The sequence below is a fragment of the Pelodiscus sinensis genome, chromosome 7, assembly GCF_049634645.1.
Source record: "Pelodiscus sinensis isolate JC-2024 chromosome 7, ASM4963464v1, whole genome shotgun sequence".
Classification (NCBI taxonomy): Eukaryota; Metazoa; Chordata; order Testudines; family Trionychidae; genus Pelodiscus; species Pelodiscus sinensis.
Genome location: NC_134717.1, coordinates 31945750 through 31970422, shown reverse-complemented (window position 1 = coordinate 31970422; position 24673 = coordinate 31945750). Strand labels below are relative to the sequence as shown.

General features: G+C 41.1%; 1 protein-coding gene and 1 long non-coding RNA gene across 2 annotated transcripts in view; one reads left to right on the top strand and one right to left on the bottom strand.

Moving 5' to 3' along the window:
* Positions 1–24673, top strand: part of LOC142830295 (uncharacterized) — a 106784-nt gene that overhangs the window by 1233 nt on the left and 80878 nt on the right. The gene's annotated exons all lie outside the window — the stretch shown is intronic.
* UPP2 (uridine phosphorylase 2) lies at positions 1329–22960 on the bottom strand. The gene is given in 9 exon segments (XM_075932905.1): positions 1329–1510; positions 2210–2348; positions 6021–6235; positions 8482–8572; positions 11567–11661; positions 12937–13093; positions 19331–19394; positions 19396–19446; positions 22935–22960. Coding segments are annotated over 9 exon segments (1020 nt in total).

The following is a 24673-nucleotide window of genomic DNA, read 5'->3' as shown; positions in this document are numbered from 1 at the left end:
TATATTTAAATGCTAAAAAAGTGGTCATTTTGCAGACGTGTTCTCTACTTAATGTGATATATTAAGTTTATAAATATTTAAAATAACATTACAATTATAAATTATTACAAGATTGTAAGATTTTCAAAATTCATCGCAAACAAGACTTAAAATGGATCATAAAAACAGGGCCTGAGTCAAAGCCCACTGAAGTCATGCGAAAGTCAAGTCAGTGGCCTCTGGATTAGACCATAAGTTAAATAAAATATCCAAACCACAAAGAACCTTTTAGCCATTTACACACCTGAGATGATGATTTGTATTTCTAGGTGCTGATTAGCAAATACATATGGAGAGATAGTACTTTTAGTAATTTACACTTAAATTCAATTTGGATCACTAATATGTATTCTCTCTTTATAAGCTGCCTCTGACCTGTATTTCCTGAAACTCAATGAAGAACAATAATGCCACAAATGCTGATTTACTTTGGTTTGAGTTTACCTTGTTTTGGTTTTAAGCCAAGCTCAAAACAGGTGTCTTTCTAGGTAATCACTCCACCATTAGAAACATGTCATTTTTGCGATAAGAAGTATTTTTGTGGCTTACACTTTTGTATTCTAGTAATACTTACATGGTTTCCATGTTACACCCTTCCTCAGATGTATAAATATGTAAAATTTAAACAAAACCAGTCCTAGGTAGGATTGGATTCTGGAACACTACTGGGCAGATGTTCAGAGGTACTGAACACCCATAGAAGCTGCTGAAAGAGTATATGGGTCAACACCGTATAGATCAGGTACAGTGAGTCCCACCTGACTACTTGTGATTCCATTCAGGGCTGGCCTTACCAGGTGAATTGAGCTGGCTGCCTCCGGTGCTATACTGTATGTGTGTGTGGAGAGGGGGGCACTAGGACCCAGAGAATTGAGACTTTTCAAAGTTTTGGCCCAAGCGAGGAGGTATGGGGGCATCATTTGAGCTCTCCAGGTCAGGTGCCAAAATGTTGTGGGCCAGCCCTGATTACATTCCTCTGTTTTTATATCTGTAGAGGGATCTGATGTGGACAGTGTATCTTTTATAGATAAACATAAATTTTATAAGAATGTGTATGCTGTAAAATACCCTTATAGGACAAAATGACTATACTTGTAACTGGCTTCAGAATTTTCACTAATTATGGATTGAAACAATTTGGAATTTCCATTCTGCATCATTATAAACAGTTTCATTTATATATGAATTCATCATACAGCAACTCTATTTATGTCTTCCTATATATATCAATATACAGAGATAAATACATAAGGCATTCATTTTGTATACTGGCAGGGTATAATTTTTCCTTAGTGATTCAGGAAAATGGCATTATCCAGTAATTCCATTAGGTTATATAACCCAAGACGCTTCTTGATAAAAATTGAGATCCACTGCTGAGGCCATCGCTGATATTCTACTAGAACTTCATGGGATGCCTTGATCTGGTCACCTTAAAGTCAGTTAAGGAGTGCCCCCCACACAACAGCAGCTACAAGAAAAACAAAACCACTCTTCTAATTAACTCACAATATACCAAATATGCATGGTATTTGCTATAGTGAAGCATTATGTTCCTAGGCCTACGCAGGTAATTCAGGGTTATTGGGAGACTTAAATTAAATGAAGGGCTCAATATATCTCTCTGGAAAAGTGTATGTTGCACTTCCTAGAATTGAGGAGCCACTGTTCTGGAGAAACAGAGGCTATCGCATCACAATGGGCCTCCCTTTGCAGTGCTTCAACTGAAATCATTAAGCTTTATTCTGAGCTCCTTCGAAGCTCAGTTGGCCGAGGTTGCCTGGCAAATTCATTCATCACACTGCACTGAAAAAATGGACCACAATATGTTAGGATAAGATGAGAGATCTTGGAATCCAGTAAAAGAAAACCAGAGACGGAGGCATTGCCAGGAAACTTTTCAGAGCTGGACTGAGTAAAACTTGGATTTTGCCAAGACAGTTGTTTTTAATATGCCTTGGACTTCAAAACAAGCAGTTTCAGGTAAGCATTTTTGAAGTCACTGGATAAAAAGTGTTTCTATACTTTATAGTGAAAGAAGTTTGGAATGCATTTTCAGTTTTCACATTGTATAAATCCTCAAGCTGACGATATTCATATAACTTTAGGAAGTGCAAAAGTGTGTGAGAACAAATATGAAAAGGAAATGGCCTGTGACAAGAACCCTTACCTTTAAGACCACAAAGTCCACATATAGCAGCAAATACTGTTGATTCCATTTCAATATTTCTAACACCACCATCATAAGCTCTTTTCAAGTACTCCAACTTTTTTCTTTGGAAAAAACATAATGCTCCATCTAATTGTCCCTGGAAGGAAAGAAAAACCTGAGTGCTCATCCATTTTCTAAAATATGGTTTTACAGTCAGAGGTAAAAGTAAGGCAGTGAACCGCAATGGGTTGCTCTGGTAAGAGCTTTCTGGGGCACTCTCCGGCAGGAGGAGGCTATGTGCTCCCAGCCAAGCTCCTGAGGCTCTCCTGCAGGCTGTGGTAGTAAGCAGCAGGCAGGTCAAAAGGGCTGGCTTGGGGCACCTTTTAGGGAGGGCAAGGGACTAAGGGAGGTTGCCCGCCCCATTCCTACTGGTGTTTCTTGTTGCTTGCTGTTCCCCTTCATCGCTGTTGGGGAGCGAGAGAAAAGCACCTAGCATCCCTGAATTCCTCTCCTTCCTGGCTAGTGTGAGGAAGAGAGCAAGCAGAGAAATGTGTGATCTACACTGAGTTTTCTCCTCACTCCCGTACAGTGATGGAATGGGGAAGAGCAAGTAACATCAGTAGGAATGAGGTGGGGTCTTGAGCCCTTCTTCCTCCCAAAAGGGTTTCCTTGCCCTTCTACACTCCCCTCATACACCTTAAATTGCTGCCCAGAGATGTGCTCCAGGACACTTAAATTTCTTATAGGTACTGTCATACTGCATACCCCCAAACCTTGTGCCCTGAGCCCCAATATGGGGCAATACAACGGTACCAGTAAAAAATGTAAGCTACTTTCACTCTTTCTTACAGTCCTAGCAAAACTGACTGGCATCTCAGACAATTTCCTTCAAAGTTCAAATTTTGTCTAAATTTCACTTAAAACTGCATCAAATAATTTAATTGGCACTATTAAAATAATTTATTTCTTATTGCATTTGTCATGTATTGTTAAAGATAATCTAGTATAACAAAATACAACTGAGTTCGCTATAGAAGTTTTAACAAAAGCAAGACCAAAAAACCACACGTGCATACAGATGTGGTGGCAGATTGTCAGCATGTAAATTGGCATAATTCTGTGAGTCTCTTGCAGATGAAATCCACAAAATACCAGGTTTCTTTAGAAAAGGATTAAGAAATTTAGGTACACATGCCCCTAAATTTGTAGAGACAAGGGAGATGGAAAAGACCTTTTAATCTAAAGTTGAACTCGTTTTATAAAAGGCAGATGGGTAATTATAGGAAAATCAAAGTAGTTTAAGACACTCCATCTATCAGTCTATCAGGGTATGTCTACACTACCCCTCTAGTTCGAACTAGCGGGGTAATGTAGGCATACTGCACTTGCAAATGAAGCCCGGGATTTGAATTTCCCGGGCTTCATTTGCATAAGCTGGCCGGCGCCATTTTTAAATGCCGGCTTGTTCGAACCCTGTGCCGCGCGGCTACATGTGGCACGGGCTAGATAGTGTGGAATGGCTTGCTAGTTCGAACTATCTAGCCCGTGCTGCGTGTAGCCGCGCCGCCCGGGGTTCGAACAAGCCGGCATTTAAAACTGGTGCCGGCCGGCTTATGCAAATGAAGGCCGGGAAATTCAAATCCCGGGCTTCATTTGCAAGTGCGGTATGCCTACATTACCACCCTAGTTCGAACTAGGGTGGTAGTGTAGACGTACCCTCACTGTTGGTCCCTAATCTCCCTAGTTTAGAAGGGGAGACTAGATATTTATGTTCAAAATGCTTTTAGTTATTGTTATCCCATAGGTTATTTGCAGCAGATGGTGACCAGTCCAGAGGACTGATAAATTTTGCTTAGAAAATAAGTAAATCATTCATTGCGTTCAAGTTGCTGTGACTTTATGTATGGTTTTTAACTGAAGGTCTTAAGTTTGGCTATACTTAAAACTGTATAGCAGCACTGCTTCAACTGTAGCACTTCAGTGTAGACAGCACCTGCACCAATGAGATGGATTCACCCATCTATGTCAGTATCCACCTCCCCAAGAGGCAGTAGCCAGGTCAACAGAATTCTTCCACTGACCCTGCGCTTTCTACTAGGCACTTAGGTTGGCCTAACTCCATCATTTAGGGTTGGCCTAACTCCATCATTTAGGATAATAGATTTTTCACACCTCTGAGCAACATAGTTATGCTGACTTTTCTACTGCTGACCAGGTCCCAGAACACTTTCTAGTAGACCTTAAACAGCCTCTACACAGTTGCTTGGAAAAGTCTGTAACAGAGATGAGTAAGACTCAAACCTGGAGCTCAATTAACATACCTTTGTGGTACCATTCTCTTGAATTTGCCTGTAGGTCTGATATCTAATGAAAGAGAGTAGTTCTTGCAGTCATTATCTCAGTTAAAATTCCTTTAGAAGGGTTTCTTATTAACTAATCTCTGAGTGGGGTAATTATCAAAGGACCAAAAAAAGCTGCTTACTAGTTATTGAATCCATATTGCCCAGTCACCTCTCCCACTTTTGAGACTTTGGATGTTTGTTGAATAAGCAGGAAAAGGAAGTGATTTGAGGTAGAAAGTATTGAAGCTCTTTATAGGTCTTTGGTTCTGGAAGTCTGGATCTGTGCTTCTGAAAGTCTGGATCTGTGCAGGAGCATGTGTATAACAACGGTGGACACAATTCGTTTAGTGAGTTCTGGTTGTATACAAGAGACACGTGCATATCTCTACAAGTGTGGCTTTACCGAGGCAATTGACTCAGAACTACAGCTCCTGGTGAGTGACCTATCTTGCTAACTTCACTGATTGTTTTTACTAGTATTTTCTAATTGGATTTTGATCTTCAAAGAATGAATCCTTTATTTGTGCTGGTATTTCTCACTTGGGTGTTATGTCCTCAGCTAAGGCAAATGTACACCTATTGCTTTACTAACTTGCACAGACCTTTTAATTTTATTGTTGTTCCTACTGTTAATCCTCTTACATGGCTTTTTATTTAAGTGAAACATGGCTTTTAGCCACATACAAATGGCTGCATTTGCAAGCAGAGACAAAGGTTTATAAATAGTCATCCAATTATTAATTGTCCATTTATTCTGTTTCATCCACTATGCAATCAACATTTAATTTTGTAAAGGAAACGGTTCCAGGATATTGCTAGGGAACTAAGGTTTATTTACACAAATGCCACACACTTACTGATATTTTTCTTCTGTTTGGTAAGTATGAAGCTATAATCCTGTTATAGGAAGTAACTTAGTTATAGGAAGTAACTTAGTATAACCCATCTGTTAAAATTATGTTAAGATTATAGACAAGGGGCCATTTACTGTAACTGCTTAATGTTATGTGCCTGTTGCTTTCAGAGATTCCCTGAATATATTCTAGTTTCTCTGACTTGGTATGGCTAAGGGACAGCAGGAAGTGCCATCCAGGGAATCCTATAATTTCCTAAGGGAATCAGTGCTATCCAGAATGAATTGTAAGGTTGATTCACTGCCATGGTTATAATAATAGTGTCTTTGCCGATGTGTTTTATTACAAAATTTGACTAAGTGGCAGATACAATATAGGCCAATTACACAATGGTTAATGGTTCTGTTATTGATATGACATATTATGAAAGTAGTTTCATTTCTGACCTGTAAGCAAGTCTCAAATATATGTTATCTTAATCAAATCCTGAAGTCCTTCTGTATTTTTTACTCAGTACATACAAAGGCAACTCTCCTACTGATTGCACTGGTCATTTTGCCTGAGCAAGGGTTTCAGGATCTAGTTTTATGGTGGTTTTTTTCCCTCCCCCCAAGAATAGAAAATTAGTGATACTCCTCACCTTCAAAAGTCATAGGTACCCATAGTATGCCCATTAAGAGCTGGGAATTTCTGAATCTCATGGTTGCAGTTCAGTAGCTCCTCAGCAAGGTCCTTATCCAGTTCTGTGCTTCGTACAACTACATTATCCAGTATCACCTGTTCAAAGCGAGCCTTAAAAAATGAATCCACTGCAGTGTGTGTTATTACAATAGTTCCAGGTTCAATGACTACAGAAGTGAGGAATGGAGATAAATTAAATTATAATCTATAAATATCATATGGCACTAACCAAAGAAGAAAAGAGTTACTTGGTGTTGCTCATGTCCTTAATTTGAATTTTTTCTTCTTTTTAAATCATTGATCTGGGGTGGGGCTGGAGGTGAGGGGTTCAGTATGCAGGATTCCCTGAGGAGAGGACTACCTAGCCCTCTCTCGCCACAAACTTGGGGCCAGGTGAGAAGTGCCTGTCCATTGCCACTGCAGCTCCATCAGGCACAGCTGGGGGAGGAATACATGAACACGCAGACAGACACACAAACAGACTAGCTCTCTCATATAATAGATAGCTGTCCTTCTCCACCGCTGCCCTCTGCTGCCCCAATGAGGTTATATTTGTCCTAAGTCCTGGTCCCCATCTCTAGCTCTTGTTACCCCCCTGTGGTCATTATACAATATAAGTGTCCCTGCTAGCAGATACCTCCCTTTCCATTTTATAAGAGATCACATTTGAGGCACATCCCATTGTCCTGGCACAAACCCTGGCCTTGCTTTGTGTTCTAAGAGGAAGCTGCATTCTGAATTTGGTGATCTTCGCTCTTACCATAGGAGGACTGCTTAGACAGACAGACAAATTCAAATATATAGTAGATTTATTACAGTAAAATCTTAATAAATATGAATGTTTATTGGCAAAATATGAGAGGACCATTCAAATATATACAAAGTAAAACTCCGTAAATGCATATGAAGGGTTACAAAGTGGGTATGTGGGCCATAGGCTATTTATTTGTTACTTTGAACCCAGATAGGGGAAGGAAAGTTTATGTATAACTATTGGTTTCTATATATGATTTGTCTATGTTTAATGTACATTTGCTCAGGGTGAAAAGATTGGCATATACTTAAATTGATTTCTAACTCTCCCCACCCTTCCCCCCAAAAAACTGTATCTTAGGCCTTGTACTGCTAAAAGCTAAAGGAGATTCTTGTTTATCTGATTTCTCATGGGCTTTGGGCATTTTGAGCAGAATATCAGCATTTTGTCCCACTTCTGCCATGATATTCCAAATGACCTTAGATTAGTTAAAGTACTTTACAGTGCTCCTCAATTTGGATTTAATCCTCAAGGGTTTATACAGTCAGGGTGTGTCTAAACTACATGGCTCCATCGATGGAACCATGTAGATTAGGCTGATCGGCAAAGGGAAATGAAGCCGCGATTTAAATAATCACGGCTTCATTTAAATTTAAATGGCTGCCGGTCTGAGCCAACAAACAGCTGACCTGAAAGCCCTTTATTGACCTCCCCGTTATGCCTCGTAGGATGAGGTTTACCAGGGAGGTCGATAAAGGGCTTTCATGTTGGCAGGGGAGCGTCCAGACTAGCGCGCTGACTAGCGCGCTTATCAGCTGTTTGTCGGCTCAGTGCGGCAGCCATTTAAATTTAAATGAAGCCGCGATTATTTAAATCGCGGCTTAATTTCCCTTTGCCGAACAAACAAATCTACATGGCTCCGTCGATGGAGCCATGTAGTTTAGACATACCCTCAGTGTTCTCATTGGAGGAAATGGAAGTTTTGTCTGCATCCAGACTTGAATGATCAGGACTGCCTTATTTCCATTATATGGTTATTCTCATTCCTTTCAGAAAGTTGGTTTGAATTCCTAGTTTCTGAACTTCAAGTTAATGGAATAATTATTATTGACTGAACACTTCCATTATAAGAGAGATTTCTTAGTCCCCATTCCTTGCCTGTCTTTCCATTCATCCTTAGACTGTAAGTTCTCTCACACAGGAACTGTCTCTCCATTCATGGTTGTATAGCACACTGCACAATAGAGCCCCAATCTTGATCAGAACCTTAGGGCTTGATTTACCAAAAAAACTGATTATATTTTATTACTATTAAGTGGGTGAAAATTATTCTACTGCGGCTGAAATTGTTCATGCATGGTATCCACTTATGGGTGAGTAGTTTGCCAGATAAGAATACATTTCTCTCAGATATTTGGATCTGAAAACAGTATTCTTTAGTTGTATTAGATTTCAAGATATCATGAATTATGAACATGTAAACCTGCTAAGCCAGCCATTAGAAGTTTGATATTCATTGACCTGACATAAAATCTCTTGTTGTTTGATGTTTGAAGACCTGAAAAAAAAAGTGTAAAGCTCCTAATAATTAGCTCTATTGCTTAGCTGTGTTTTATTAAACATCCTTTCCACCTGGCAGTAGCAAAGCTGGTCGCTCACCTAAGCCCCCAGAAGTACCGATGCGTATAATAGTAACATCACAGCATTTTGCATTGTATAATAATTTGATTAGTTCATGAAACTTCCATTTCTATTATGCAATACCCATCCCTTGCTGTTGAGAGGACAGAAAATGAAGACAATCATTAATTATCATTTTTGTTTAAGCTGATACATACTTTAAAAATTACTTCAGAATATTACTAGATAGCCAAAGGTATCCTGTTCCCATTGATGTCAACAGGATATTTCTGTGGCCAAAACAAACTCTAAATCATGCCTACATAGACTGGGGTATCCATGTGTGGCATCAGCTCCTCTGAACTACTCTCTCTGATCTCACTCGGCAAGGTTATCCTGCTGATGGTTCTCTGTATCTACTGTGCTCTCAATCCACATACCTCTTACTGGACAGCATATAAATGGAGCTCACAAGAATGGTGTCAGGCTAAGCAATAGTTCCCATGGGCGTTTTTCTCCAAGTGTATGATGCCATGTAGAAAGCTCTTTGGTCTCAGTCTTGTTTTGCCATGCTTGGGAGCAGCTCCCTGAAAACTTCTACAAAGCTACCTCTTTATCCACTTTCAAATTCCTCCTCAAAACTCTCCTACAAAATGGCTACTGCCTAGCATGGTGACCAACACTTTTTCTTTATTTCATCTTATTTTGAGATTGTAGGCCAATTGGGGCAGGGACTGTCTTGCTGGTCTGTGGTTATATTGAGCACAATAGGGTCTGTTCCCTGACTAGGGCTCATAGGTGCAATAGTAATATCAAAGAAATGTAAATATCAGAAAAACCCCTCTGTTCTTTTAACTTTATTTCGAAAACACGATTGCAGTGTGGACATAAGTGAAGTATTTTTCAGAAAAATGGCTGTTTTTCCAAAAAAAAAAAACAACCCTGCAGTGTAGACATGCCCTCAATGTCTACATAGGTCTATTTTTAGCCTTGTAGAGAAGCCCAAGTCAGTTGACCTCATGCTGAGGGTGTGTCTACACAGCAAAATTATTTCAGAATAATGGCTGTCATTCCGAAATAGCTATGTGAATGTCTACACAGCAATTCCATTATTTTGAAATAACTTCAAAATAACAGATGGCTTATTCTGACTTCTGTAAACCTCATTCTACAAAGAATAACACCTATTTCAAAACAGATATTTTGAAATAGCCCCTTACCAGGACCATTCTAAGTTATTCCTCCTGGGACTCTAAATTGAGGTAACACGTCTACATTAGGGAAGTCTGCCTCGGACTAATTTTGAGGCTTCCCTGCAGTGTAGACGTGCTATTTCAAAATAAGCTATTTCAGAACAGCTTATTTTGAAATAGCCTGAGACTTGCTGCCTTGGGTCTTCCTTTGCAGTTTCCTACTACAGTAAAATTCCGATAATCTGGCACCGTTAGGACCCAGGGGGTGCCGGATTATCAGATATGCCAGACTATCGGAAGGGGGGAATATGAGCGGTCTGGCCCCAGACCCCTCATAGCCCCCCCCCTTCCGATAGTCCAGCTCTGCCCCAGGCATCCCTGATTCAGCCGCTGCTGGTCAGTTTCAGCAGCGGCTGAATCGGGGACACCTGCAGCAGAGCAGCTGGAGTGCTGCCAGGTTGGTCCGGTAGCGTCCACCCTTGGCGCTGCGAGACCAACCCAGCAGCACCCCAGCTGCTCTTGGGGATGCCTGGAGCAGAGCAGCTGGGGTGCTGCTGGGTTGGTCCAGCAGCGCCGCTCCTAGGTGATACTGGACCAACCCGGCAGCACCCCAGCTGCTCTGCCCCAGGTATCCCCAAGTCAGCCACTGCTGAAACTGACCAGCGGCTGATTCCAGGAAGCCCGAGGTAGAACAGCTCTGCCTCAGGCTTCCTGAAGTCAGCTGCTGATCAGTTTCAGCAGCGGCTGAATCGGGGACAGCTGGGCTGCTGCCGGGTTGGTCCCGCAGCCCCGAGGGACAGCGCTACGGGACCTACCCGGCAGCACTCCAGCTGCTCTGCCCCCAGTTTCCCCGATTCAGCCGCTGGTCAGTTTTAGCAGCGGCTGAATTGAGGAAGCTGGGGGCAGAGCAGCTCCAATGGTCCGGCTGCCCGGAGCACTTCCGGGTTCCCGATGGTGCCGGACCATCGGAGTTTTACTGTACTTTCATCTCCTGTGCCTACAGTCAGTCCAGGGAGGATGCCTTTTCCCTAAATTTGTCTTGTCAGCAAATTAATTTTTCTTTCAAAAACCCAGAGGCATGAGTTTCTAGAGAGGTAGGATCTATTTTGGTGCAATGGCAACATCACTGTGCAGTGTGTCCCCATCTCTCTCTCTTTCTTTGTTATAGGAAGATGATTTTATTAATTTTATTGCATTTTGTGTTATCATACTTTTATATTCTTATTATTCATGCACCACTGCCTAAGTTCCTTGTTAGTGCTGTGAAAAAAATATTCTTATGAAAAATAGCCAAGGCAGAAATCTCACAAATACACCTAGTGTTTGAGCCTGTTTGCATCTTGCTAAAATATGACATAGTATCCTGATAATGTCACAATTTTCACTGAATTTATAGACTGAGCAGTAATAAAAATATCATTATTTCCTCTTTTGTTTTTCCCAGTGCCGTCTGTGTTCTAGGCTCAGTGATCTCCTTAACTTCTCATGTGGGTAAAGTTAGGATTACTTAGATGAGTAAAGTGCATGTGATTGCAGGATTAAGATTTTATGTGTTGCCAAACATATTGTAGACATAAACAATAATAGCAAAATAAGATTGCCATCAGGCTTTTAGTAGTTGATTGTAATATTTTCAGCTAAACTTCATAGTTTGTGCATGATGTGAATCTATTTGATCTCTTGAACTTTAAGGTTGGTGAGCTCAGCAAAATGAGCCCTCTTTCTGTTGTAACACAGGAACCTGCAAACTGAATAGGCAGGATGCCAAGAAATATTGCAGAGTGACTGAAATGTAAGAATATTTTTTTAATATAAATCATCATTCTTGGTTCTGATCCAACTACTATTGAAGTCCTTGACAAAACTCCCACTGGCAACTCTGGGAGCAGGAGCAGGCTCCATGCCTATTAATCTTTTGTTTACATGTGTACTAGAAGTGTGGAAAAGTAAAAGGAAAATTCATGTGCAAACGTGAGGATGTGCGCTAGTCCATGTATTGAAAGTAAGGGAACATGTTCATAGAAACCTAAAGAAATCAAGCAACAGTAGATTTTCACAAGGCTTATTAAAGTTTAAAATGTAGCTTTTTAGCATGACTAAAAGCTTTTATTAGTGTTAATAGCTGTAATTTTTTTGAGGGTAAGAGGAAAAATTTGCCACTGGATTAGTCCATTATGAAATAAAAGCACAGAGCATCTCTAGGGAGCTGGTAAGGTACTTAACCTCTATGCCTTGGTCTCACTGTAAAAGGAGGATAATTATACTTTACTACCTCAGAATATTGAGACGTTTTAATCAGTTAGCACCTTTTGGATCCTCTGATGGTGGACACAAGAGAAATGCAAAGAGACTAGGAGTAGTTTTGTTGATGTTTCCAGCTTGTGACAAACTGACAATAAGGCCATGTCTATATGCACTACAGTGGCACAGCTATAGTGCCATAGCTGTGCCAATAGTACCCCATAGCTAAACAAACTACTATGACAGAAGGGGTTTTACAGTTGCTGTAGGAACTCCATCTCCCCAGGCACAGCCAACTTAGTTAACACAAGCTAGGTCTACACCAGGTCTCGGGGTGTGAATTTTTCACACTTCTGATCACCATAGCTCTGTCGATCTAAGTTGTAAGCATAGACCAAGTCTAAGAGATGTGATGGAAGAAAACTGCCCTGTGGTAATCACTGTGTTTAAACCATCTGGCAAGTTGCTGGCTTGTTGACCTATACTGTTGTTTCTAAATGCACTACCTCTAGGAAATAGCAAATAGAGAATAATGTAACAGTGTTAGCTGTTAGCCCTTTTGAAGAACCCAAAACTTTCCTATGAGTTGAAAGCCGGGTCTTTATGGCTTGGGAGATAGGAACCTTTTAGCTCTAGGACACAGATTTGAATCTAGCTCAGGTCAGTGATTCATAGAATTTATTACAACCTCATGGCTTTTTGACAGCCAACATGAAATTAACTTGATAGGTTATTCAGTTATCAGTGCATAAAATTACCACCATAACTGACACCATTGTTGGCAGTTTCAACAATGAGGCCTTGAAATGAAGGATATAAATACTCAATTAGCTTCTCACTTCAACAGGCAATTCCGCTAGGTCAGCGTACTATGGATGTTGCTGCAATGCAGTTCCCCATATTGTACCTATTCAGTGTCCTGGGCTCTCAGTCCAGCAGCTTTCAGAAGCTCTAACTTCACATGAAACATTTAAAAAAGAAATACACGCAGAGTGCTAAATTCTTCAGCTATTGCTGGACTGAAAATGGAAATGTTTTGTGTACACTGGAAAATACTTACACTGACAGAGCACTGGACCATCCTTGTACATAGAGTACCGATCTGTCCCAGCACAAATATCTTTCAAGTCTTTCCCATCTCCTTCAAGTCCAAGTTCATTGTGCATGAGCTGAGCAAAAGCTTTCATTCTATAAGGGCTGTCACCAACACAGACAAACTAGTAGAAATAAAATATAAGATTCTGTATCATTCTAGCTAAAGCAGGGATTAAGACTCAGTCTGCACTTCTAATGTTATACTCAGTTGCTCTAGTCCTGTGGAATCATATATCCAAAAGGAACAAATGTGAAAGTAAAGCAACTACAAGATTCAATTATCTACTCTTGTAATTTTTATAAGGAGATTCTTTTTAGAAACATTCAGTGTTTTATAATTCCAGCCCCATCACAAATGCTTCTTTTTAAAAATATGCCAACACAGTGTTTTAGAAGGATTAACAGTTTATAAGACCCATATCCTAGCTAGATAACCACTGCTCATATTGTAAACTTGTTAGGGGACCTGGATTTCTACTGATACTATCAAGTGTTTATTTGGTGGGCTTTATGGTTAGAGGATGAAACTCAGATTCTATTCCTATTTGTTAGGCTCTTCTAAGATATATTGATCAAATGTCCTGCTGTTGCCACAGGCTTCTTTCCAGACTTACTAGACAAATTACTTAATCTCTTTGGGTATGTCTACACTTGCTCCCTAGTTTGACGTAGGGATGCAAATGTAGCTGACCGAAATTGCTAATGAAGCAGAGATTTAAATATCCTGTGCTTCATTAATGTTGTTCTGCTCTCCAGCTGACTTGAACCAGGAAGTGCACTCCAGGACATGTTAGTTCAAATCAAACCTCCTCAAAAAATGAGGAGAAATGTTAGTTCGAACCGAGGGGCTTGATTCGAACTAACGTGTCCTGGAGTGCACTTCCTGGTTCAAATCAGCTGGCGAGCAGAATAATGCATGGTAGAGATTATGCTAATGAAGCGTGGGATATTTAAATCCCCACTTCATAAGCAATTTTGGTCGGCTACATTTGCATCCCTAGCTCAAACTAGGGAGCAAGTGTAGACGTACCCTTTGTGCTTCAGTTTATCCCTCTAAAATGGAAATAAGAGCTCTTACTTTACCTCACAGAACTATTGCGGAACTTATGTTTGTAAAGTGCATCAAAATCCTCTGAAGGTGCTGTGAGTACGTAAATGCATTTATTAGGGTTTCTAACCATTGTTCATGGGAATAACAAAACAGGTTATCGCTGTTAGTATTGACTGAAGAGGATCATATTATTTCATGGTTCTAAAAAAACAGGAAATAACTTCAAAAATTACATATGGTGTTATTGTAGGATTTCACTACAGTACAGCTGCAAATACTTTGATATCAATTTCTGGCCAAGTAAATGTAAAATAACTTGTGTGTAATATATGCACTGAATGTAAGTTGTTACTATTACTACATAAAGCAAAGCAGAAACAGATGTTAGAGTATTAATATTCTAATTTATTCTACCAACAGTGTCAACAAGAATTATTGAGCTTTGCTGGAGAAATAGACAATGGAGAGGAGGGACAATATTTCACAAATGACCATATTTTGAAAAATCTAACTCTAAATTTAAAATGTGACTAATTGTTCCCCTCTGACCATCTGATTTCAGATCTGGCTGCAGAGGTCAGACATAACATGAAATTTCAGACTACCAACACAGTTTCTAGTGGATACTTGTTTACATTATAAAACTCCTGCACAATTTTCCATATAGTACTCGAGGGGGGAAAAAAGAGAGGACTAGAATAGTTGCAGGCCAAAATTAGGTCTATTTGGCAGACCTGTGGGGACAGCTTGATTGCCAGTGTTACTGCTAGGGCCTCGTTTCAGGTGTACATTTGTCCCCCAAAAGTGTGTCTTAGGAAGTTTTAGGGCTTGTCTACATGGGAAATTTAATCCATCTTTTGAAGTTAATCCACTCTGAAATTGCTTGTGTACGCATGCTATGCACCGCTGTAGTACACTGATTCTCTATTGTGAACTCTGCAATCTTTTTTTCAAAATGAACTTTTCTGTGAAGCAAGTTAGTCCAGCCTATCGTTTGTGTGTAAGCAATGATACTGCAAATTATTTTGGCAGCCCTTCAACAGCTGTCTTACTCAGCTTTGTAGGTGACCATTACTGACTTTTTTGTTTACCTGTGTGACCTCCCCAGCTCTCGGGCAAGCTGACCAGGTGTCCAGTCCACCATTTATATGCTGGCACAGCTCCAGATTGTTTGTTCACTCCTAGGTTCCAGTTTATCATAATACTGTACCTGTGATAATACTCCAGAAAAGGCCTCAAGCAGCCACATGGCTTCAGCGAGACCCTGAATCTAACAACCACCTGCAAACATCAATGCAGGAAACTCTTGTGGCCAGCCACCAGAATAAACATGGACATTGCTCGGCAGATGTCTGTGAGGGGTCATGACCAGAATATTGAGCAGTGCTGGATTAAGTGCAAACAGCTCATGAGCACTTATTACCCTGAGGGACATCTGGAAAAATCCTTCAGGGGACACGTAACCTGATAATTTTTTTGAGGAATTGGACAGGATTGTGCAGAGGTGCCTGACCACTCAGCCCAGGCAGCTGGTGGAGCCTGCTGGCTCCCTTCTTTCTCTTTCTCCCTCCTGCCCCCGCCGGATAACATGCAATGTTCATTGAGGTATCAATATCTCCCCATACAGCCAGGATTGGTTCAGGACTCTGATGTTGTCTAGGCAGAAGAGGAGCCCAATTCCTGCACTGTAGCAATCCACTTCAGTCCTCAGGCAGCCACTTGGACCAGGACTGAGTCTGGTTCTATGGAGAGAATCTCAGCATAAAAGGGTTTTTTAATTATTTTTAATAATTGATGCTATACAGCCATGCTGGCTTCTGTCTGGGCACCCCATGCCCGTGACTGTTGATAACCCCACAGTCCCTGCCTGCCTGCTTTCCTAGACCAACATTGTCCATTACCCTTCCCCGCCCTGAAACCTTTCAAAATGATGCCTGCCCTGGCCAGGCCTCTGTCTCATCTAAAGCTCCAGTGACTGGCCAATTTCAGGCCTAAGCTATAGAAGAAACATGCCCATGCTGTGATCTTCATTTCCTCTTCCCTCAGCTGGTAACAGTGAAGGCTTCAGGCAGTCATTGCAGTACTTTGTCTGTTTTTCTTTCACTTCCAACATGCCTGAAGGGGAGATGTCTGAGCAATGGCTCAGTGTTTGTTCTGAGTTTGAGGAAGAGCAAAGGTTGCCAGTACTTCAGTATTGGCCTGGAGTCTCCCAGAATCAGCATCAATCTCCCGGTGACTATTAAAAGCCATCCTGGAGGTTTTAATAGAATATTTTAAGAAAATGACATAACATCCTGTTAGGGGAAAAATCACCCAGAATAGCCCCAGTAACAGTTGGCAACTCGAGGAAAAGTTGTACAACCATCCTCACTGGTATAGCTAGTGGCTCCCTTCCATTCCTGTAGGTCTAGAGGGACCATTTTGGTGAATAACTTCATAGAGTATCTCACTTGTCTGCCTTTTTGAATAAAGGTATTCTCTATCTCCTGGTCACCCACCTCAGCATAACCTCATCCAGAGTAAGGACAATCTAAAAGAGTGTATTAGTATATTATTATATAGCTCACCCCAGTTTCACCCAGCTAACCTTCTGACACCACATAATCTCTTCAAAAGGCACAGCAAAATTAGACAGGGAAATTAATTCCCAAGCCTGTCCCCATCCAGCACCACCCTCCAAGAAACAATGGGAAAGCCACACAAATATACCGCACAGAGAAAAATTCCAACCGAAACACCACTCCAAGGTTCCCCCAAAGCTGGAAAGAATCCCAGAGAGGTAAAAAGACAAGTGTTTAAAAAAAGTAGCTACCAAAGCCTTCCTTGAAGGTGAACAATAACTGCTTTGGGTTTTTTTTTTTTTTTTAATGCTGCGAACTGCAATGTACTCACACTGGTCAAGCCCTCACACAAATCTGAGAGGGAGAAAAGGGAAAATTCCCGTGTAAATGTTTATGGATAGTAATACAGAATCCCCCAACACCTTGAAAAATGCTTAACAAGAAGGCAGGAGCTGAGAGTGAAACTGACGACGAGCTTTCTGTGAGATGGTTGCAATAGTAAAGGACATCAGCCAACTGCCAAAGAAAACAGTGCATTAGTCAAAGACAGTATGAAAGAGACAGATGTAGATGCAACTCCTGGTGGCAATATAAAGCCAAAAGGCCTTTTTACAGCATATAGCATACAGCATAGTTACTCTTCGGGCAGCAGGCAATGTTTTCTTTCTGCTGCTTCCAACCTAGTCTGCAAACAGCACCATAGGCCTTTCATACAACCAAAGACACATTCTGCTGCTGCTAAGGTGGTGAGTAAACAGTTCCTTCCTTTCTTATGTCCGAGTGGCCTGGGAATGATTTCATTAACCAGGGCAGCAAAAGGTAAGAAAGGAGCAATGTCCATATCATTCATGTCTGTTGTGTTCCCAGGGGCAAAGGATCTTAGAACTGTGGACCCTTCTAAATCACACTGCATTTATGTCTGTAACCCTGCCACATGGTTGTCAAGCCTTTAGAAGTACTATGGAAAAATATCCTTGAGTCCCAATATGGGGCAAAGAAGAGGCTCATGAATCCCATCAGTTGCCCAATTCTGTACAGTTAAAGAATGCCATGCATGTGAAACCACCAATAACCTCCTGAGCAACACCTCTTCCCTGGCATCACACACAATTGTACACAATGCTGAATAGATTCAACAGACTAGTAGCATTCACTGGTGGCCAGCTTCCAGATGGCAATGGCGACCCTCAGTCTTCCTCTCCACTCGTATGGGACACTGCCTGTTGGCACGCTACCACTGTAGAGCCAGAATTTGTTCTGCATGTATCTCACAAAAGATTGCCTTTCCCATCTTGAAATTCTCTCATCACTGGTGGTGGTTGCAAGTCTGCAGAACAAGCTGTTCCCACCAATATATTGATTTCCTGAGCCCAAAACCCACATTGCATGCTGCGTAGCTGCTCAAAGAACAGGTCCTCCACTGATAGTTGGTTAGTGTCTTTCTCTTCATAGTCATCTGCATCACAGTTACACCCTCACTGAGGTCACTCCTGTTGCTGGAGGAGCTGCTCTTGCTGCCACATCACGTGCTCAGTGGTGTGGTAGACACAGTCCCAAGCTGAACTGATCCAGCTTTGAATGGTGAAATGCTACCCGCATAGCAGTATGGGGCATTGTTGGCTCCATGCTGGCTGGCAGCAGTTCAAAAGTGGCAGAAGCCTGCCCATAAAGGAAGTAAAGGCAAAGACAGATGAATCATGAGAGTTTTTTTTTTTTTTAATGTTTGCTTGGTTTCTGCAAGGCAACAAGAAAAGTCCCAGATTACACAGCATGCACATGCCCCAGCATCAGTGGATTCTCTGCTGATGCATATCAATGCATACAGATGGCAACAGTTTGCTGTAAACCAAGGGTTGGCATTTCCATGCTTAGCTGCTGAGCAGTGTGCAATCTGATGCTCAGCACAAAGCCACACATTAACCCTCTTGATTCCCTCCATGTAGACAAGCCCTTGGTCAATAAACAGAAAAAAAAATATTTGCATGATGAGATGTATTTTGACCTCCGATCTCTATCAGAAACATGAAGTCTTATGCCATTTGTCTCAAATAGATGAGGTCCGGATACTCCAGGCCAAATATTCCTCCTCTGTGTAACTCCACTGATGCCATGGCAGATTGGAAACTAGGTTTTACTAAACTGAGGTGGGTTTTATTAAAAAAAAACTTTCTGTTTGGGTTTCTGACCATATGATGAACTTCAGAACATCTTAGATTTGGGGCAGGAAGAATCTTTGCCTGACTACTTCTCTGTGTAACATCTTATCTTTGGGTTGTTGGGGTGAGTAGAAATTCCTTAAGAAATTGAGGCCTAAGCCATTCTCTGAAGTAATTTGGAATCCGTGCTGCTGATGCAGCAATGGAGCTCATCCTTCTTCCCTCAGTTATAAAATACATAGAATTGGAATGACTGCTATCATAGACACCATGAGCCAAATTCATCCTTTGAAGTCAGAGTACTCGTTCAGTTCTGAAGTCAGTGGAACTCTGCCAGGGAGGATTTTTCCTCATTATATCTGTGATCAGTTTAGTTTTTGATTCTGCATATTTTATTTTAAAAAAGAAGGGTACTCTCTACTATCTGCAGCTCAGTTTAAGTAAGTTGCTTCACAGAATGGCATTGGCTTCTGGGAAGTTTAACTTATCTTCGTAGTAGGGCTAAGAAGATACTAGATAAAGGTAATAGTAAGAAATGTTTGAAGAAAGGTGAGTATGAAGAAAATGAGAAGTTGTAACTTTTTTGTTTACCTTCACATCACGAAACATCACTGGTAGGTTGTGTGTTTTAGTTCCTAAATTTAAGTGATAGAGTATCTTCATCCATTGAATCCAAATGAGGCTTTTTAACACAAATAAGCCCATTTCTGCAAAAAAGTTTTGAGAGGTTTTATGGACAACTCAGATCAAACTGAGAAGGGAATTCATGACACGAGACATTATCAGAGTGTTCTCTTGGAAACTTAGCTTCTTTGTTAGAATGTTATGCTTGTGCCATCAGGGCTATGTGTCAAAGGCCCAAGCACTGGGGAGGGTAACAGCTTGTCCTCTTCCCATTCAGTTTTTGAATCCTTGCTGCAGCACTAGAGCACCTTCACACTCCTTTCCTCAACATTTTTAATGTAATTTTGCCTCTGCTATTGGTCATGTGACTGAAATGGGCTGTTACAGGTATCAGACATGGAGAGTGGGGTCTGGTACCACCACCTGTGAAGTGTAGAGTGGGGTGACTGCAAAGCAGCTCACCGAAGAGATTATTTCTCATGAGCAAACCACTACGCTGGTAGGAATGGAGAGGGCTGCTTAGGCTCCTTCCCAGAATAATGCAAAGCCAGAACGGAAAGAAGAGGATAGAATTCCCCCAAAAAGGGACAGATGAGGCACAAGGAGAGAGTATAGGGAGGTTTTGTAGGGGTTGGAGTGAAGAGGTAAATAAGGAAAGAGGGTAATAGGATATCACTGATGGTGGAATTAAAGGACAAGGGGACAGGTCATACAGTGGATGGAGAGGTGTAAGTGTAGGGACAGACAGACTACAGAGGAGGAAGAGAGAGAAAACTTGTGAGAGCATAAAAGAAGTAGGGAGACAGAGAAACAAGAGGAGAGGCAGCGTTAGAAGATCTTAATCTCATTGTCAGAACTGAGAGAAGCTTCTCAGGAAGAAGCAGTGCAAACATCAGGCAATACAGGAGCAACAAAGAAAGAACCAACAGTTTTATATAGGTAGGAAAACAAAGGGAGTATGGGAGGCAAGGCTTTAAAGTGCTTGCATTCTGCATTGGTGCCAAATAAATTGTTTCCTGGGTTTGTCTTTCCAAACACCCATCTGGATTTGGAATTTATATCCAACTTCTTCTCCACTAATTCCACTTGCCCTTTTATTTAATTCTGAATTAGCTGCAGTGCCAGCATCTGCCTATCGTTTGCTGCCAATGCTATGTTGCTGGGTCCCTTCTTGGGTTCTAAGCATCTGGCTATCCCAGGCTCCTGTTAGAAACTTAGTAAAGAGAGCCAGCATTTCCACATTCCAGCATTACCACCAGAGTCTCTGGCTGTGATTTTTAAGGAAAATCTTACCGTTCTAGGTCTCACAAAAGTCATGTCTCTTGAAATGTTTAATGTAATGTTAACCATTTTTGCAGCTCACTAGAAACCTTAAATACTTGGTAACTGCTATCACCACAAAGTTCAGCAAAAACTCAATATTCTTCACTAACCTTAGCAATGTGAAGAACAGTAATACTTTCTTAATACTATTCTCCCAGAATGAATGGATTATCCTACATACAGGAATTTGCTGAAATCTTACAACATATTCATATTGGTTTTTTTCATATTGTCCAAACATCTTGATAAATGACTGTGAAATAAACTGCATTTAAATTAAAGTGAGATCATAAGACAATGATAGAATCATAGAATACTAGGACTGGAAGGGACCTCGAGAAGTCATCAAGTCCAGTCCCCTGCCCTCATGGCAGGACTCATTACTGTCTAGACCATCCCTGATAGACATTTATCTAACCTACTCTTAAATATCTCCACAGATGGAGATTCCACAACCTCCCTGGGCAATTTATTACAGTGTTTGACTACCCTGACAGTTAGGAACTTTTTCCTAATGTCCAACCTAAACCTCCCTTGCTGAAGTTTAAGCCCATTGCTGCTTGTTCTATCCTCAGAGGCCAAGATGAACAAGTTTTCTCCCTCCTCCTTATGACACCCTTTTAGATACCTGAAAACTGCTATCGTGTCTCTCCCCCTCCCCCCCATCTTCTCTTTTCTAAACTAAACAAACCCAATTCTTTCAAAAGCGGCGAGGAATCCTGTGGCACCTTATAGACTAACTGAAGTGTTGGAGCATAAGCTTTCGTGGGCAAAGAACCACTTCATCATATGCATGTAGTGGAAATTTCCAGAGGCAGGTATAAATATGCAGGCCAGAATCAGGCTGGAGATGATGAGGTGGATCTAATCAGGGAGGATGAGGCCCACTTCTAGCAGCTGATCTGGAGGGTCCCTCATCCTTCCTGATTGGATCCACCTCGTCATCTCCAGCCTGATTCTGGCCTGCATATTTATACCTGCCTCTGGAAATTTCCACTACATGCATCTGACTAAGTGGGTCTTTGCCCATGAAAGCTTATGCTCCTACACTTCAGTTAGTCTGTAAGGTGCCACAGGACTCCTCGCCGCTTTTGCAGATTCAGACTAACACGGCTACCCCTCTGATACTTGACACCAGATCATTTTGAATTATGACTCTATCCTCCAGAGCAGTTGCAACCCCTCCCAGCTTGGTATCATCTGCAAACTTAATAAGCATACTTTCTATGCCAATATCTAAATCGTTGATGAAGATACTGAAGAGAGCCGGTCCCAAAACAGACTCCTGCGGAACCCTTCTTGTTATACCTTTCCTTCAGGATTGTGAACCATTAATAACTACTCTCTGAGAACGGTTATCCAGCCGGTTATGCACCCACCTTATAGTAGCCCCATCTAAGTTGTATTTGCCTCGTTTATTGATAAGAATATCATGAGAGACTGTATCAAATGCCTTACTAAAGTCTAGATATACCACATCCTCCGCTTCTCCCTTATCTACAAGACTCGTTATCCTATCAAAGAAAGCTGTCAGATTGGTTTGACATGATTTGTTTTTTACAAATCCATGCTGGCTGTTCCCTACCATCTTGCCACCTTCCAAGTGTTTACAGATGATTTTCTTAATTACTTGCTCCATTATCTTCCCTGACACAGAAATTAAACTAACTGCTCTGTAGTTTCCTGGGTTGTTCTTATTTCCCTTTTTATAAATGGGCACTAAATTTGCCCTTATCCAGTCTTCTGGAATCTCTCCTGTCTCCCATGATTTTCCAAAGATGATAGCTAGAGGCTCAGCTACCTCCTCTATCAGCTCCTTGAGTATTCTAGGATGCATTTCATCAGGCCCTGGTGACTTGCAGGCATCTAACTTTTTTCTAGGTAATTTTTAACTTGTTCTTTTTTTATTTTATCTTCTAAACCTACCCCCTTCTCACTAGCATTCACTATGTTAGGCATTCCTTCAGACTGCTTGGTGAAGACCAAAACAAAGAAGTCATTAAGCATCTCTGCCATTTCCAAGTTTCCTGTTACTGTATCTCCCTCCTCACTGACCAGTGGGCCTAACCTGTCCTTGGTCTTCCTCTTGCTTCTAATGTATTTATAAAAAGTCTTCTTGTTTGCATTCCTTTACCAATCGTATAATAGATGCAAGAGGATTAAACAGCAGTGTAGTTCAGTGTTTAAAATAAAAACTGTTTTTTAGGCTTTATTTTAGTTATCTTATCAAAACAAATTCAGAACTCACCCAGCATAACCTTTCCTCTCAGTCATAATGGGTTTACTGGAGTCAGCTAAAAAGGATGTTACAACTTCCCCTGCTTCAGAAAAACACTCCTTGGTTTACACAAGTACAGTGCACTTCTGTTGCTTCAGCTGCTAATTTATGGTATCTAATATGAATATTTGAAGAAGCTTGGCAGGTCAGCTTGGCAGGTCCTTGGCAGCTTGGCAGGTCCAGTGTTATTTCCAAGAACAACAATATAACTTTCTCTTCTATTTTCTATTCAACCAATCAAATGCAAAATATTCCTCTTTCTGTAGATGAACTGCTATTTGTTTCAGTAAATTATCATCAGGTCAGTATTACAGGATTGTTTACTTCTGAGGGAGTGTCATTTCTCCCCTTAACTCACCTTCTTTTATTATGGTAAGGCCTTAGATTGACTATTTTTGAAGGAGTGTCATTTCTAACTTTAACTTACCACCCATCATTATGCTGAGGTAACAGAAGGGCAAGGCCTAGCTAACCTCCTGCTGTTGATGTACTTATTCTTTGATCAGGGTCCCTGGTTCTGACACTACATATTGCCTATTTTCATAACTCCAGAGGTTTCTGTTGAAAATGCTTATAAGGTACATTTGACAGTCAGATCCAGGAGAACCTTGATGGTTTTGGATCACAAGGATTTATGCAAACTAGAGTTCTGTCAGACATGTTTGGATAGCAAAACATTTATCAGAAATGCTTTTATTTGAAGAAAGTTTGTTTGGAAAGAACCAAAATTCTGTTTCAAGTTTAAGTTGAAAAGAAACATTTCAACTATTTGCTAATGGAGGTCAGTTGCTTGGGACACAAATGTAAATAGAAGTCTGGTATGAAATTGGCATTTCTGGGGCAATGGGAACAAGAATTTCCTCTTATTAGATTCTCTGGCTGTGGAACTAGCCAGATTCAACTGGTTGAATTTTGTGACTAGAAAACATCTTTATTTGGGTTGTGCTAGCACCTAATGGCTCTACTCATGGGCAACATCCCCACTGTGCTAGGGACTGTACTAACACAACAAAAAGACAGTCCTTGCTTCAAAGGGTTTATAGTCTAGGGAATGATTCGGTCACCCATAGTTAATTGTCATTCCTTCATGGAGATCTCTCACAAGAGTGAATGTTACAAGACTGAGACCAGGAGTGGCTCGAGGAGAGCTGCTGGCAACTGGTGCCCTAGGTGGAATGTGTGATTGGTGCCCCCTCCTCCATAGCCCTCAATGGCATGACGTCATCATTGGGCACCGTGTTAAACGCAGCGCCCTAGGCAACTGCCGAGGTTGCCTACATCCACGGGCTGCCCCTGACTGAGACCCTAGAGCAGTTTGAGGCTTGGCTCCAATAACTGCCTAAAATTGCAGCTCCTGACTTCATCCATATTAGAGTCACCTGAGTAAGTCTCCCAAAACTAAGTTCTGTTATAAAATGTTTACTTCAGCCTGCTTCCATAATCTAATTCTCCCAGGAGAGAGGAAGTGAAATGAACATCTCAAATCATTCAGAAAGGTGTAAAGGGAGAAATTATTCCCAAATTAGCACGAGCAAACCTATGCTGGTTTAGGAGAAATTAATCTATTGGTGCATTGAGATTAACACAAGAAACATTCTGTACCAATCTGCAGCTGATTTTGGCTATTTATGTTTTAAAAGATTTTCTGACAAACTTTTAAAAAACACTATAATTGATGGGAGTAGCTGGCTTGCTATCTATTAAGAAAT